Below are 16,415 nucleotides of genomic sequence, written 5' to 3'. Positions count from 1 at the left end.
TAGTAGATTTTCTAAAAAAAAAAAAAAAAAAATTCATATTTTACCAATAATTTACATTTAAAAAATAAAAAATTATATATTCTCTAAAAAAACCATTCAATTCATGTTAAATAATTTAAGATTAAATTGAATTAAATTTTGCCTCGCTCGATAATCTCATTCAAATAAATGTATAACAATTTTTTTTTTAAAAAAAATATTCAGAACGCGTAACATTTTTTGTTTTTGTTTTTTTTTTAAATTTCCTCTTATGTAATAATTTCAAGATTTGATTTATAATTTAAATGAATTAAATTTTAATTAAACAAGATTCTGTTAAAAAATTTAACACCATCCATTTCCATTAGAATTTTTGTATAATTTACAAATATTTTACCTAAATAACTTCAAAGGTATTCGTTTTATCTCTATATATTTTTTGCTATGTAGATTCAATTACAAAAGGGCAGGCCTTTAAAAGATTGTACTAACGAAACCATCATATCTTGAATGGTATTATAAGATTGAGGAACATTCTGTTATTTGGGTTGGGAATAGAGATAGGTCACTTCCTAATAGATATAGATTTTAAATGCATGCAATTTCATTTTAATTTTTCTCATATATATAGAGAAATATACAAATATTTTGGATCTTTGTAAATTATTTTACAGAAATTAGTTGAACGATTTTTTGCAAGTATCTAAATGAATAATTATACAATTATTATGTAATTAGTATTATTTAATAAAAAAATATTATATATCAGTGTATTTAGAATTACATTTATATGAAGCATAAATTACAAATTTAATCTCTAAAAATGTTTAATAAATCTACAAATCGCTCCAATTTTATATCTAATAGATCTAAAAAATACTAAAAATTTTTATAATGTAACCGTTTTATAAGGTGAAGTAGAGATTAGTTAGAGAAAAAATGTGACAATTTAACTCCAAAACAAAGATAAAATATATTTTTCATTTAAATGAACTCCATATGATTTTGACAGCAAATCCGTACATATCAACCATGAAGTATACATATATATTCTACATTGAACAAGTAGACTATATATGCTAAGTTGCACACAAGAATAGAATTCAAAATATGAATACAACTAATTCTAACATAACAATAACAGAAACACAAAAAACACAAGATGATGTAACAGAAACTTTCACTATTCAATCAAATTTCTTCAAAACATTCTTATTCAATTGTGTGATATGATATGTCCATTGGTGGCCAATCACTATGCGGAATTTAATCCAAAAATGTACAGTATCAAGCTAAGATATTCAAACAAGAAGACTTCAATCAGACCATGATTAAAGTATAAAGTATATCCATGAGTCGAATGGTTTAGAGATGTTTAAGTACTATACATAAAACAATGTTATACTAGCTTAGCTCTTGTTCTGCAGCAGTCTCAATCAGAAGAATCCATCATTTTTTTACCACGTAGTGCTTTTTAACAAGTAAATGTAAAGGCTTAATCATGGAGGAAACTATCCATAATTTCATTAGAAGAGATGAAAGTACAAAGATGAGCTAGTGGATATAATCCACAACGTCTGCATAAAAACAAAACAAAAAAAAAAAAGAAAGAGAAAACCTATTTTCATCTAAGAGAGAACCAGAAAGGTTTTCTTTCCAAAATATACAACCTATTTTCAGAAACCCAGAAAGGTTTCTTAAAAGAACAAAAAAAAACAACCTATTTTCACCTAAGAAAAAACACAAAGAAAAAACAAAAGCAAAATAAAAGACATTAGATATTTATTTGCTTTCTTTTCTAGGTGTTGAGTTCAAATATTGTTAGAGATGAACAAGGTAGCCATTAAATTTGCAAAAATAATAATAAAAAAAGAAAAAATATATTGAAATATAGAGTTATAGTTGAGGAGAAAGAAAAAAAATAAAAATTAATATACCTTGGATAGACCGAAGCGAACTATGCATAATAATTTCTCTCGGATCATCAGCATCAACCGTTGGGGAACGTCATCTAGAAAAAAGACAAGAAGGAAAATAAGAAAAAGGAAACAAAAAAAAAAAAAAAAAGAAAAAGAAAAAGATAGAAAGTAAAATCGCTTACATGAGGAAGTCGCAGTGGGAGTCAGAGGAGATCCTCTTGCCGAAGGAGAACTATTGGGTCTCAGTTCTAAAAAGTATTTAAAAAAGAGAAAGCATTAATATATATATATATATATAATCGTAGCTAAGTGAAAAGGAAGAAAAATTACCAAAATAGTAAACCAACGGGCTAAGGAATGCCTTGGTGAAATTAAAGGCCTAGTGGCATTCGGATAATTATAGGCAAATGACAATTTTGTAATTAAACCCATCTTTTTCTTTAGGGCTAGAAAAATTCTTGAGACACCGTGAACAATAAGGAGCAGCCGCTTTTTGGAGGAGAAGGAGCGGTTGTTTTTTAAGAGCAGAAAAATCGAAAGACTACCGACAGAGTGAGAGGCGTTCGGTTCGCGGCGGTAAGCGTGGCGGCAGTTCATACTCATCCAGCGAGCGGCAGTGTGCGTGGGTGCTCGCTGGTCAAAGCATCCGACAGTAGGCAAAGGAACTCGTCTGACGAGTTTCGACCGTGGGTTTGTCGATGAGCGTGGAGTTTCAATTCCCATCCGGCAGCGACAACTGTGTTACAATGGTAAGGCTGCGAGTGATTTCACCGGTTAGAGGCGAAAGACCCAATGAAATGGGATTTCCCTATTGGGCTAGGTTTGGTTCTTTGCGCCTAGTTTTGGTGTAGCAGCTATATTTCGATTCATCCTCTTTTTCCAAAGGTTTCATAATTGGACATTGAACCCAAACCAACCAAGATGTATGGGGTAGTGCACTTGACTTGGGCTGTTTTTCAGCGTATTGTTCTTGTTTTCAAAAGCGACGTCATGTGCAGATCTCTCGGTATTAGTGGGTATCAAAATTACAGATTGATGATTATTGGTTGATTATCTATAATTGTAAATTCCTTATTGCCCGTAATAAAATTGATTCAAACTGGTTCTCAAAGTGGATGTAGACCAAATTGGTCGAACCATTATATATCTTGGTGTTCGTTCTTTATTGCTTTCAATTTATTCTGCAGATTGTTTGCGTTCTGTTTGGCTATCTAAGTTAGGTTCAAAACTCTCACAAGTGGTATTAGAGCTCCATTTGATCCAAGGAGGGTGTGTGGTAGTGTGCTGGCATATTCTTTGGTCAGGATAATTTTTTTTTTGGATTAATTTGACAGATGGCTTCGGTGTCTACACGGTTCGAAGTTGTTAAATTTGATGGGAAAGTTGATTTCAGGTTATGGAGGAAAAAGATTAGAGCTATTTTAGTTAGCCAAAATCTTAGATGAAAATAACCTTCCGCCAACAATTACAGAAGCTGAAAAAAGGATATGGATGAGATGGCCTATTTGACGATAATTCTGTATTTGTCAGATGGAGTGCTTAGGCTAGTTGATGAGGTCACTAGTACAGCGGAGTTGTGGAAGAAATTAGAAAGTCTTTATTTGACTAAGTCCTTGCCAAATAAATTATATCTAAAAGAGAATTTTTTTGGATATAAGATGGACTCTAGTAAATGCTTAGAAGAGAATTTGGATGAATTCTAAAAGATTATAGTTGATCTCAATAACATCGGTGAGAAGATGTCGGATGAAAATTAAGCAGTTATTCTTTTGAATTCATTTCCTGAATCGTATCGAGAAGTTAAGACAGCTATTAAATATGGACGAAATTCATTATCCATGGATATAGTGTTGGATGCCTTGAGAACGAGAAACCTCGAGATTAAAAAGAAACGCAAGGATGGAGAGTTGCTCATGGCCAGAGGCAGAAGTGAGAAAAAGAACGGAAAAAGAAAAAGAGTCGAGATCCAAGCCAAAATCAAAGGGGAAGTCAGAAAATATTTCCTATGTCATAAAGAATGACACTTTAAGAAAAATTGCCCCTTGAATAAGAGCAAGAAAGCATCAAGTAGCAAGCATACAAGAAAATCTAGTGTAGCAAATGTTATGATACAACAGAGGTCCTGATGGTGTCCAACAGGGATATTCAGGATGCTTGGATTATGGATTCAGGGTGCACGTTTCACATGACTCCTAATCATAATTTCTTGATTGACTTTGAGGTAAATGATGGGGGATTAGTTTTGCTTGGTAATAATGGTGCTTGTGATGTAAAAGGAATTGGTTCAGTTCGAATTGCAAGACATGATGGAATGATCAGAATTCTTACAAATGTAAGGTATGTTCCAGAACTTAAATGAAATCTAATTTCTCTGGGCGAATTAAATAGAGAGGTAATTCCTATCAATCTGATAATGGAGTTCAGAAGGTTATCAAGGGTTCTTTGGTTAAGCTGAAGGGGACCTTGAGGAATGACTTTATGTGTTGGAGAGTACTGCAATTTCAGGTAGTGCTACTGTTGCATCTGGGAAAGAAACAGATAAGTCTATGTTATGGCATAACAGACTAGCTCATGTGAGTGAAAGAGATCTTCAAGCTCTTTCACAACAAGGTTTTCTTCGAGGAGTTTAAAGACATTGAACTCTCATTTTGTGAACATTGCATAATAGGAAAGTCTACCAGAGTGAAGTTTGGGAAAGGAAAGCATTCTACCAAAGAAATTTTGGATTATGTTCATTCAGATTTGTAGGGTCCTACAAAGGTACCTTCTATGAGAGGTTCGAGATACTTCATGTCGATCATCGATGATTTTTCAAGGAAGGTGTGGATGTATCCACTGAAACAGAAGGATGAAGCTTTTGGGAAATTTCTTGAATGGAAAAACAGGTTGAGAACCAAACAGGCAGGAAGGTAAAGTATCTGAGGACAGACAACGGTTTAGAATTTTTGAATAAAAATTTTGATAAATTTTGCAAATTTGAGAGAATTACGAGGTATTTCACTGTTACATACACTCCACAGCAGAATGGTTTAGCTGAGAGGTTTAAGGAATAATTATGGAGTGTACAAAATGTCTCTTGACAAGTGCTTCATTACCCTTGAAATTTTGGGGGAAGCTACCCAAACAGTATGTTATCTCATTTATAGAAGTCCATTTTCCGCTTTAGGCCTAAAGACTCCTCAGGAGATATGGACAGGAAAAACTCCAAGTTTGGATCATCTCAGAGTGTTTGGATGTTTAACTTATGCTCATGTTAATGAAGGGAAGCTGAATAAGAGGGAACTGAAATGTATGTTTATTGGCTATTCTTAGGGTGTTAAAGGATATAAACTTTGGTGTTTGGAAGAAGACAGAAATAAATGTATTACCAGTAGAGATGTGACCTTTAATGAAGCAGAGATGCCATTTTGTGTCGAAGAGCCGCAGAAACAACAGACAATTGATTAGGTTGAGGCAGAGGTTAGAATTGATTCTAAAGTATGACCATCAATTAGTTCAGGTGAATCCAGTGATTAGTCATCTAGTTCTGATGGTAGACAGCCTCAACTGCAGAGGACTTTGATTGATGAGAGAGCTTTCGATGAAGAAAGTTCAAGTAGCAGTGACCTGTAGAACCATTAGCTTACATGTGACAGGCCTGAGCGAGTGAGACAGGCTTTTACGAGGTATGGTTATGCTGATTTAGTTGCTTATGCTCTTACTTGTGCAGTTGACAGTATTGAAGCAGAGCCTCTCATTTTCTAGGAGGCAATTGTATCTGATTCGAAGGAACAATGGAAGGATGCTATAGAGGCAGATTGTTTCTCATTGGAAAAGAATCAGACATGGTCATTGGTTCTAAGGCCTCATAATCAGAAACTCATTCAATAAGAGTGGATTTATAAAATCAAGCTAGGTACAGGAGGTGACAGCAAGCCTAGGTATAAGGCTAGACTGATGGCCAAGGACTACACTCAAAAAGAGGAAGTTGACTTTCATGAGATTTTCTCTTCGGTGGTGAGACATTCGTCCATTCGATTAATTTTATCTATTGATGTTCACTTTGATATGTTTGTTGAACTGATGGACGTCACCACAACTTTCCTTTATGGAGAATTGAAGGAAGTGATCTTGTCATATTCACAAGTCCATCTATGGACTGAAGCAATCCCCAAGACAGTGGTATATCAGGTTTGACACTTTTATTCTAAAGTAGAGGTTTCACAGGAGCTCATATGATGTCTGCGTGTACTGGAAACTATCTCAGAAAAGTACATATATTTATCTACTTTTGTATGTAGATGATATGATTCTAGTGTCTAAGAATTATTCTAAATCTGTGATCTCAAGAAACGGTTGAGTAGTGAATTTGGGACGAAAGATTTAGGTGAACTAAAAAGTATCCTAGGCATGGATGTGAGAAGAGATAAGAAGAAAGGTTTTTTAACCATTTCGCAGGAGAGTTATGTGCATAAACTGCTTGAGAAGTATAATATGTCTAGTTATAAGGCAGTTTCGACACCCTTAGCATCTCATTTTAGGCTTTCTTCGTCTCAGTGTCCTGTTACTGAACAAGAAAGGTTAGAGATGTCTAATATTCCATATTGTAATGCTGTTGGAAGTATTATGTATTTGATGATTTGTACTAGACCTAACTATGGATATGTTATGAGTATGATAAATAGGTTTATGTCAAATCCTGGGAAGAAGCATTGGAATTCAGTTAAATGGTTGCTTTGATATTTGAAAGGTAGTGTCAGTGTATCATCGTGTTTTAGTAGGGATTGTGATAAATCAGCACCGTTGGAAGGCTTCACAAATGCAGATTACGTTGCAGACCTTGACAAAAGAAGGTCTCTATCAGGTCACATTTTTCTTTTGTTTAGTAATGTGGTCAGTTGGAAGGTTGCTCTACAGTTAGTTGTTGCTTTGTCTACTACTGAGTCAGGGTATATTTCAGTGGGTGAAGCTGTGAAAAAGGCAATGTGGTTGAAAAAGGATAGTTAGTGATTTGTTATTACAAGAGTTCATTTCTATCGTCCATTGTGATAGCTAGAGTGTTATTTATCTTGCGAAGAATCCATCTCATCACGAACGATCTAAGCATATCGATGTCAAATTTCATTTTATCAGAGAAGTTGTGGCTCAGAAAGATGTTGAACTGGTCAAGGTTCACACAATTGAGAACTTGTCAGATATGTTAACCAAGGTTCTTCCAGCCCATAGGTTTAAATACTTATTAGATGAGCTGAATATTAAATCTGGATGATAGAGAGATTGGAGAATCAGCTTGGCACTTAAATATTTTGTTATGAGGGAGATTTGTAGAAAATAACAAGGAATTTAAGTGGGCTTTATTGGGTTTTTGATGAAATTAAAGGTCTGGCATTCTGGTAATTATGGGAAAATGGCAATTTTGTAATTAAACCTTCTTTAGGGCTAGAAAAATTCATGAGACACCTTGAGTAATAAGGAGCAACCGTTTTGTGGAGAAGAAAGAGCGGTCATTTTTGAAGAGCAGAAAAATCGAAAGACCACCGATAGAGTGAGAGGCGTCTGGTTCGCAGCGGTGAGCGTGGCGGCAGTTCATACTTGTTTGGGGAGCGACAATGTGCATGGGTGCTCACTGATCAAGGCGTTTGACAGTAGGCAGAGGCAGCCGTCCGACGAGTTTCGACCGTGGGTCTGTCGGTGAGCGTGGAGTTTTTGTTTTCGTATGGCAGCGATAGTTGTGTTCCGACGATAGTTGTTTTCGTATGGCAGCGATAAGAGTATTTGTAAGGCCATTGAGGCCATGAGAAAATAGAGAAGATTTTGTGTAAAATCTCAAATGATGAGATTGAAAGGAGGGAGGGGGAGCTCTCAAATTCTTCCACATTGTTAATAAAATAAGGGAACGGTTCCAAACCTATCACAAGTATAGTAAGGAGACTAGAGAAAAGTCTTCCAATTTAAAGCAATGGAAGCAATATTGTAATTATAAAAGAGCTTTGATTTTGAACACCAGGAGACCACCAAATAGATAATCGATTCCCACATATTAGTCACCAGTTGCTCGATGTTATTGAATGTTCTGTTGTTTCATTCTATCCATATGCCACAGAGGGTGGCCTCCAATCAGGTTGCCTCTGATATTGTATTTCTGTGAATTGATGAGGAGATGTACATGTTGCTGTACATCTAAACAGTCATCGAGCTGTGGAATATTCTGTGTGGAGGGAAATTGGTATAACAACATGTTTTATGAGAATGTACAATGAGCAAATAGATAATTTGAAAGAAAAGTTCCCATTAGCATTCGAAATCTAATAGAGATCATCCTTCACATTCATCTTTGGATCAGGATGGGGCCAATTAGCAGATAAAGAGATCCATAACTCAATCTCTCTATTTAATAGAAGTCTTCTAGGAAAGATATTCCATGAGGAAGTAGCAGTAGAACATGCATCCTTTATGAACATGTTAGCATTGGAGAATAATGTAAATAAAAGAGGCAATTCTTCATAAAGTATCAACCCCATCTGAGATTTTCTAGGATATATTTCTCATCATCACAGCTCGATATTTGGATATGTTGAACCAAGGAGCTTTTGCACTAACAAATTTACATTTATTAGGGATGAGCCAAGGTTTAATTTGTTGTATTTGTTGTAAATGGATATAGCCTCATTGATAATCTTAATTTTTCGATACCAAGACCACCTTTTTCTTTAGTAGAGTGACAATACCCCACCTAACTATATTAGATCCTCCAGTGTTGTCGGCACCCTCTCATAAGAAATTTCTCATGAGTTTTTCAACCTCTTTACTTACCATAACAGAGCTTTAAAAGTAGACAACATATAAGTAGAAAGATTACTTAAAATAGCTTGGATAAGAGTTAGGCGACCACCCTTGGATATACATGTGTACTGCCAAGATGCGAGCTTCTTCTTAGTTTTCTCAATCACTGGGTCCCAAAACGATCTCAATTTGGGTTGGTGCCTAATGACATACCAAGATAATTCATAGGAAGATTTGTAGAGGGGAATCCTCAAATGGAAACAACAAGTGATATATAGGGAATCAATATTAATACCTGATAAGATTGATTTATGCAAGTTTACTTTTAAACTAGAAGCCTGTTCGAACACTTTGATGATGTAGAAGAGGTTCTTGAGCTTTTCTCCCTCAACCACATAAAAAAAGAGTATGTCATCCGCAAATAGAAGGTGTGAAATGTGTAAATCGCCATTGCCCATAGTGAAACCTTTAACCAAGTTCTTCTTTTGAGCTTCGATAATGAGGTTGGAATGGTAGTCCACCGCGATTACTTTGCTATCTATTTTTTATCAATAGTAAAAGATTAAAAGGTAAATTTTGAAAACTAAAATAAATAACTTAGGCACCGTTTGGTAACCATTTCGTTTTTTTTGTTTTTAGTTTTTTGAAAATTAAGCCTATTCCATCCATATTTCTTAACATGATTTGCATCTTTCTTGATTATAATAGTTGAATTCTTAGTAAAATTCCAAAGACAAAAAAAACTTTTTGAAAGTTACTTTTTTTCAGTTCTCAAAATTTGGATTGGTTTTTTAAACCATTGGTGAAAAGTAGAAGAAATTTGGAAGTGGAAGTAGTGTCTATAAGCTTAATTTTAGAAAATAAAATGGTTATCAAACGAGACCTTAGAAATCAAGAAGAGGTTTAATTTTCAAAAACCAAAAACCAAAAAACAAAATGGCCAAACGGGACCTAAAACTTCTAGCTTCAATTTCTCTACTTTTTCTCAACATTTGTGAATTTCTCCTTATTTGTTGGTGTTTCTATGGATATGAACCCTAAATTCAATTGGGACTTCACAAATCTTTTAATTAAAACTATTTATATTTTCTACAAGATAATTTAAGAATAAATTTAATTTAAATCGAATACTTAAGATAGTTTGAATTTGTATATTTTGAGAAATTTAGGAACTCTGTTTGAAGTTTGATTTAACAAACAAATTTGTTTATTATTATTTCCTTTTCATACTAAATGATTAAAGATTAGATATAGGTACTAAAAAATCGAGGTCTAACACTACAAGAAAAATGAGTTCCCTCGGCGCCTAAATCGATCGCCTGGAGTTTAGTCGTCGGGAGAAATAGTATCTCCCGACGACGTAAAACGGCGTCGGGAGTTGGCGTTAGGAGTTCCCGGGAAACTTTCCCTTAATCTAGGGTTTTTCACGTAGATCTTGTCTTCTTTCTTCTAACTTTTTTTCAATATGGTATTATAGCTAGGTGATGAGACCTTTCCTAGGATAGAAGAAATTCAATCATCAACTTTAGCGGGTGATGGGACTCCAGCTGAAAATTCACAGAATGCAGAAATTAGGGTTGTGGTTGATCGTTACCTCCGGTCTCTTCGTGACCCAATGCAGCTTCATCTGCAGCCGTCTGGAGCAGAAGTTGTTGCCCAGCCGCCCATCCCTAGTTAGACATCAGCCATGTAGTAGATCCAGCCAGTCGGCCCTTCATTTGTGTAGCACCAGCAGGTCGGCGGCCGTTCGTTCGTGCAACACCAGCCTTCGATCGGCCCCATCCCTTCGTTCGAGCAACAGTCGAGCTGGCTTTGTTCTCCATCTCAGCCGATCAACCAAGTGATGTCAACTCTGGGACCAGTCGCAACGTTGCAGTAATCCTCGACGGTTTGCAGGGTTCGGTGCCTCTACCCGGTTCGTCAAGCCAACCATCGGTCCACCCTTATATCCAATCGGTTCATGCTTCCTCATCCATGTCTGCCAAGACATCTTATTGAAGGGCCTATGGGCAGAAGCATCTCATGCCCACTCCTTTTAATTCCCCTCAAATTGAGTCAGTGGGTTATGGCATGGTCGTTGGATTCCAACAACAGTTGACGAGGTTGCAGCAACAGATTTTCGCACTCGCGGCTGTATTCTGGCATTTCATTATTTTCAGAAAACCCGGTAATTGCTTATCCTAGTTTAACTATTACGAATATTATGTTTGGTTCTGTGAGAAACTCTGTAAGGATAAACCATTGGAGGAAAACTTGACAGCCAGAATTATTTCTCCTAGTCACAATCTATTAAAATGGTCCTCGAGGGACGGTATAAGTTTGGGTTTCTGACTGGGGAGATACCAAGACTGAACCCTAGGGACCCTCATGAGCGTATATGGAAGGGGAGGATTCCCTTATCCACTCAATTCTGATAAACAGCATAGAGCCTCAGATTGGGAAGCCTTTTTTCTATTCAGCGTCTGCTCGGGATATTTGGGAAGCTGTCAAGAAACTTTATTCGAAAAGACAGAATGCTTCACGACTTTATGAAGGAACTTTTAAACAAGAGTATCCATGAGCCGATGTGGATCTTTCCGATTTCATTGTGACAGAATTACCACACATACATTCTAACAAACAGATATGCATTGTAACACTAATTATAGACATGCTTTAACAATTAAAATACTAAAGACTGAGTAAACATACTAGTTGAAGACAATCTTCACTCGAACTCAGTCTAGCGGAAGCTAACACCTCTATGCTCTTTATCGCCCAGCAAACAGTCGCTTAACAGCACCACGGTCGTCTACACGAATGGCAGCGTACGAACCAACAGAAACCGGGGATGACACTACCACTCGAAGCCCTCGGTATTCTCAGAGTGAGAATCCAAAGGGTAGACTTTGATGGAATTGGTAGAGGGAGGAGGAAAAGACGATCGTGTAGTGCGAACAAGAGTGTGAGATATAGTAGATGAGAGAATTAGAATTGCAGATGGATTCTTTGCTCTCATTGCCAGAAAATGTCACTTGTCTTCGTTTCAGGAGTTGGTTTTACAGAATGTTCTGCATGTGCCAAATATTTCTTACAACTTGTTGTCTATAAATAAAATCACAAGAGATTTAAACTACAGAGTTGTTTTCTCACCTGATGATGTTTCCTTTCAGGACCTGAGCTCGGGAACGACGATTGGCACTGCCCAGCATGACAGGGAGCTTGTTATCTTCTTTTTCTGTTTCTGAAACTGATTATTTGTTATGACACTTTCTTCTTGGACATCCAAGTTTTCAATATATGAAGTACTTGTTTTCCCATTTATTTCGAAATGTGAATGTTTCATCTCTGTCTTATGATGTCTGTATTCGTGCTAAACAGCCTAGAGTCTCTTTTACTTCTCAACCTTATAAACCTTCCCAACCCTTCCACTTAGTACATAGTGATGTTTGGGGTCTGTCCAACATCACGACGGTATCCGGTAAACGGTGGTTCATCACCTTTATTGACGATCACACCCGTCTTATATGGGTATTTCTCCTTACTAATAAATCTGAAGTAACATTTGTGGTCCAACAGTTTTACACCACTTTTGAAACTCAATTTAATGCTAAAATTTCCATTCTTCGAAGTGACAATGGACTGAAGTTTGTTAATTAGACCCTTCGCGAGTTCTTGACTTCGAAAGGCATCGTCCATCAGAATTCTTGTGCTTATACACCTCAGCAGAATGAGGTAGCGGAGTGAAAAAATCGCCACCTTATTGAGGTGGCTCGATCTCTCATGATTTCTGCATCCTTACCATCGTACCTATAGGGGGATTCTATACTTATTACAACTCATCTCATCAATCGAATGCCCTCCTGTGTGCTTAAATTCCAAACACCTCTTGAGTGTTTTAAAGAGTTGTTCTCATCCACTCGTCTTTTCCTTGATGTCCCCCTTAGTATGTTTGGATGTACCGTTTTTGTTCATAATCATGGTCCTCACCAAAGTAAGTTCGCTCCTCGTGCCTAAAAGTGTGTGTTCATTGGGTATCCACTTCACCAACGGGGTTACAAGTGTTTTCAGCCTTCCTTCCGAAAGTACTTTATCACCATGGACGCCACTTTTCTTGGGGATTAACCCTTTTTCCCTGTTAGTCCTCTTCAGGGGGAGACCGCTAATGAAGAGACTAACACAACCACCTATTCTGTTCCTTTAGCCCTTCTTCCTGAGCCTATCCCTGAAAAAAATGACCATGTCCTTCCTACGAAATAGGTGCCCTAGAGAACCTACTACAGGAAGAATCTTAGAAAAGAAATAATTCCCATGTTGCTCCTCCAGAAGTTGTCCAAGAGTCAGAACTGAAACCAGCTTAAGATACCTCTATTTCTGAGGATAATGAGAATGTTGGGGGTGATGTGGTTGAGGGTGATGCGATAAATGTGAGGAACTCTGACAATGTCGAGATTGGCGATGGTAATGAGTTATCAGGTGATACACAGGGAACTGAAAGCTTGCAATAGAAGGATGAGTGTGATGTTTACTCTCAGGCGTGCACTGATAAACAGGTAGACAAACTTGGTGAGAATGATGCAACTATTGATTTGCCAATTACCCTATGGAAAGGAACTAGGTCATGTACCAAATACTCTATTCAGAGTTTCTTGTCCTACAGTCCTACAATAATTTATCTTCGAGAGTTAAGGCCTTTACTACCAACCTAGATACTCATACCAAGCAGTGTGCATAAGGCCATGGAAGTTCCCGAATGGAGAGCTACGATTATGGAAGAAATGCAAGCGCTTGAAATGAATAAAAGTTGTGATCTAGTTGTGCTCCCTAAAAGCCATAAAACTATCGAATGCAAGTAGGTGTTCGCAGTGAAATACAAATCTGATGGGACTCTTGATAGATACAAGACCAATCTGGTTGCAAAACGATTTACCCATACATATGGAGTAGATTATTCAAAAACCTTCCCTCCGGTGGCAAAGCTTAACATAATTCAAGTACTTCTCTCAATTACCTTAAACAAAGACTGGCCTTTACATCAACTGGATGTAAAGAATGCATTTCTGAATCGTGAGTTAGAAGAAGAAGTCTATATGAGCCCGCCTCAAGGTTTTGAAGCAAGTTTTGATAATCGGGTTTGCAAACTGAAGAAATTTGTATGTGGCTTAAAGCATTCTCCGAGAGCTTGGTTCGATAAGTTCACAACTTTCATTAAAACCCATGGGTTTCAAGGGCATTCTAATCATACCATGTTTACTAATAGATCAGCATCAGGGAAGGTAGCTATTCTGATTGTCTATGTTGATGACATCATTTTGTCTGGTGATGATACAGTAGAGTTTGTCAGGTTAAAATGGAGGATGGTAGATGAATTTGAAATCAAAGACCTTGGCAATCTGAGATATTTTCATGGAATGAAGGTAGCAAGGTCAAATAAAGGAATCTTTGTTTTTCAACAGAAGTACACTCTTGACTTGTTGAAAGAAACAAGAATGACTAGGTGTAAACCTACAGATACACCGGTTAAAGTAAATAACAAGTTGGGAGATTCTGATGAAGATGTTCCTGTTAATAAGGAAAGGTCAACGTCTCGTGAGGAAGTTGATTTACCTCTCACATATCAGATCTGATATATCATATGTAGTAAGCATGGTTAGTCAATTTATGCAAGCTCTGTATGAGAGACATATGGAGGCTATTACTCGGATTTTGAGATATTTAAAGTCTACTCTTGGAAAAGGATTAGTGTTCATAAAGCATGCCAAGTGGTGCATTGAGGCATACACAGATTCGGACTGGGCAGGTTATGTTACAGATAGGAAGTCCACTTCAGGGTACTGTACCTTTGTGTGGGGAAATCTGGTTACCTGGTGAAGTAAGAAGCAAAGTGTTGTTGCTAGAAGTAGCGTTGAAGCAAAATATAGAGCTATGAGCCTGGGAATTTGTGAAGCAATATGATTGAAGAAGGTTCTGGCTGATCCTCATGAGGAAAGTCATGGCCCTATAAAACTATACTGTGATAATAAGGTTATTATCAATATCACTAACATTCCTCTTCAACACGACAGGACCAAATATGTGGAGATTGACAGGCACTTTATCAAAGAGAAGCTGGACAGTGGTAGTATCTATATTCCCTATATTTCGTCAAGTCAACAGATTGTTGATGTTCTCACCAAAGGGCTACCAAGACAGAATTTCGACACCTATGTTAGCAAGTTGGGTCTTATTGATATCTACACCCCAACTTTAGGGGAGTATTGAAAAATGTTGTTTTAGTCCTAAGGGCATTTTGGTCTTTTCATATTGTATCTACATTGTTAGGGTTTCTATCTTGGTTATTTATATCTGGGAATCTTATAAAGTGTAACAAAATTAATAAAAACTCTCTATCATGGTTTTTCTCCCTGGTCTAGGGTTTTCCACGTAGATCTTGTCTTCTTTCTTCTAACTTTTTTTTTCAATATATATATATATACACTTTTTTTTTTGTAACTCGTTGAACATTGAGAGGAGAGGAAGACCCCAAGCTTCCTTGGCATTTGCCAAAATAGTGAATATATAAACTTGAGTATAAATTTATCATTAATTGTTATATAATAAACCCTAAATTTCTTTTTCTAAAATCATTGCTCCAACATTGCTCCGAAACATATCTTAAATTAAATTTGGAAATTACATTCACAAAATGCTCAATAACTACAGCGTGCCAAGGTAAGTTTGAAGAATCATTAGCAGCCTATGGAAGGAGTGAAAAAAATCTCTAGAAATGGATTGTATAGCCCTGTAGTCTAGGAGAGAACAAACTTTTAAATCTTAAAATTGTAGCATATGATATTGTGGTTAGGATCATTGGATACAGACGTCGTTGTAGTTAGGGTTGAACAATTAAATTCAAAGATGGAACATCTGTAACATTATTGAATGGATGTGTCCAAAATAGATCTTGACCCTATACAAGTTTATATTTGAATGTATAGTTAGAAAAGAAAATTTGAGAGAGAGAAAAAATCAATCCCCCAATTACTAACCCGAAAATTCCATAGAGACGTCGATTTAATAATACGCAATAATCTTTCAAGGTCTTGACATTTGAAGCATCTTGTAATCCCCTGCCGTAATTGTTGGGAACAACTAAAAACTTTACTTGTATAAAATCAATATAAGTAAAACAAGACACTTGTTTAATGTATGATTAAAAATTTCATATTACGGATACATAATTCACCAATATATATTGCGCACATTTTTCATCCCCAATAATACGAGGTGTACTATTCTTTGCAGCAATCTTCAAATTCATTTGGATAAAATCTTGAGTTGCTTGCATGGCCATAGATTCATAGGAGGGTCTCCAAGGGAATAGATGTGTAATCTAGGAGTATATTAATTAAAAGCGAATAAAAGGTTACAACAATGTTTAACATCAAAATTGATATTAATAAGATGGGTTAAGAAAAAACTTACTGATGCACGAACAGCATAATATTGAGTTGGGATTTGAAGCAAATTTCTAGATAGAGAAACAACATTTTTAAAAAGTAATTAGCAATAGGAAGAAATAATGCTTGATTGAAAGTCTTCTTGTAGTTTATATGTAGATAGAGATCTGTATGTTGATGCATCGAGGTTGATGAAGTCTTCTTGTAGTTTGTATGGATTTGTGGTTTTGCAGAGAAGCTGATCATTCAAATGAGATTGAAATATTTAGTAAAATAAAAAATAAAAATAATAACAACAAAGAGGCAGAAAAAGAAAAAAGAGTTAGATACCTCAAAA

The 16,415-nt window shown here is 36.2% G+C and overlaps 1 protein-coding gene across 1 annotated transcript; it reads left to right on the top strand.

Moving 5' to 3' along the window:
* The first annotated feature begins 14,285 nt into the window (after positions 1-14,285).
* LOC120073436 lies at positions 14,286-14,900 on the top strand. The gene is made up of 2 exons (XM_039026286.1): positions 14,286-14,470; positions 14,705-14,900. Exons 1-2 carry the CDS (start codon positions 14,286-14,288, stop codon positions 14,898-14,900), a joined length of 381 nt encoding a protein of 126 aa, XP_038882214.1.
* The last annotated feature ends 1,515 nt before the right edge of the window (positions 14,901-16,415 follow it).

This window comes from Benincasa hispida, chromosome 3, assembly GCF_009727055.1.
Source record: "Benincasa hispida cultivar B227 chromosome 3, ASM972705v1, whole genome shotgun sequence".
In the NCBI taxonomy this organism is placed as follows: Eukaryota; Viridiplantae; Streptophyta; class Magnoliopsida; order Cucurbitales; family Cucurbitaceae; genus Benincasa; species Benincasa hispida.
The sequence above is the reverse complement of the archived record's forward strand: the minus strand, read 5'-3'. Positions and strand labels throughout refer to the sequence as shown.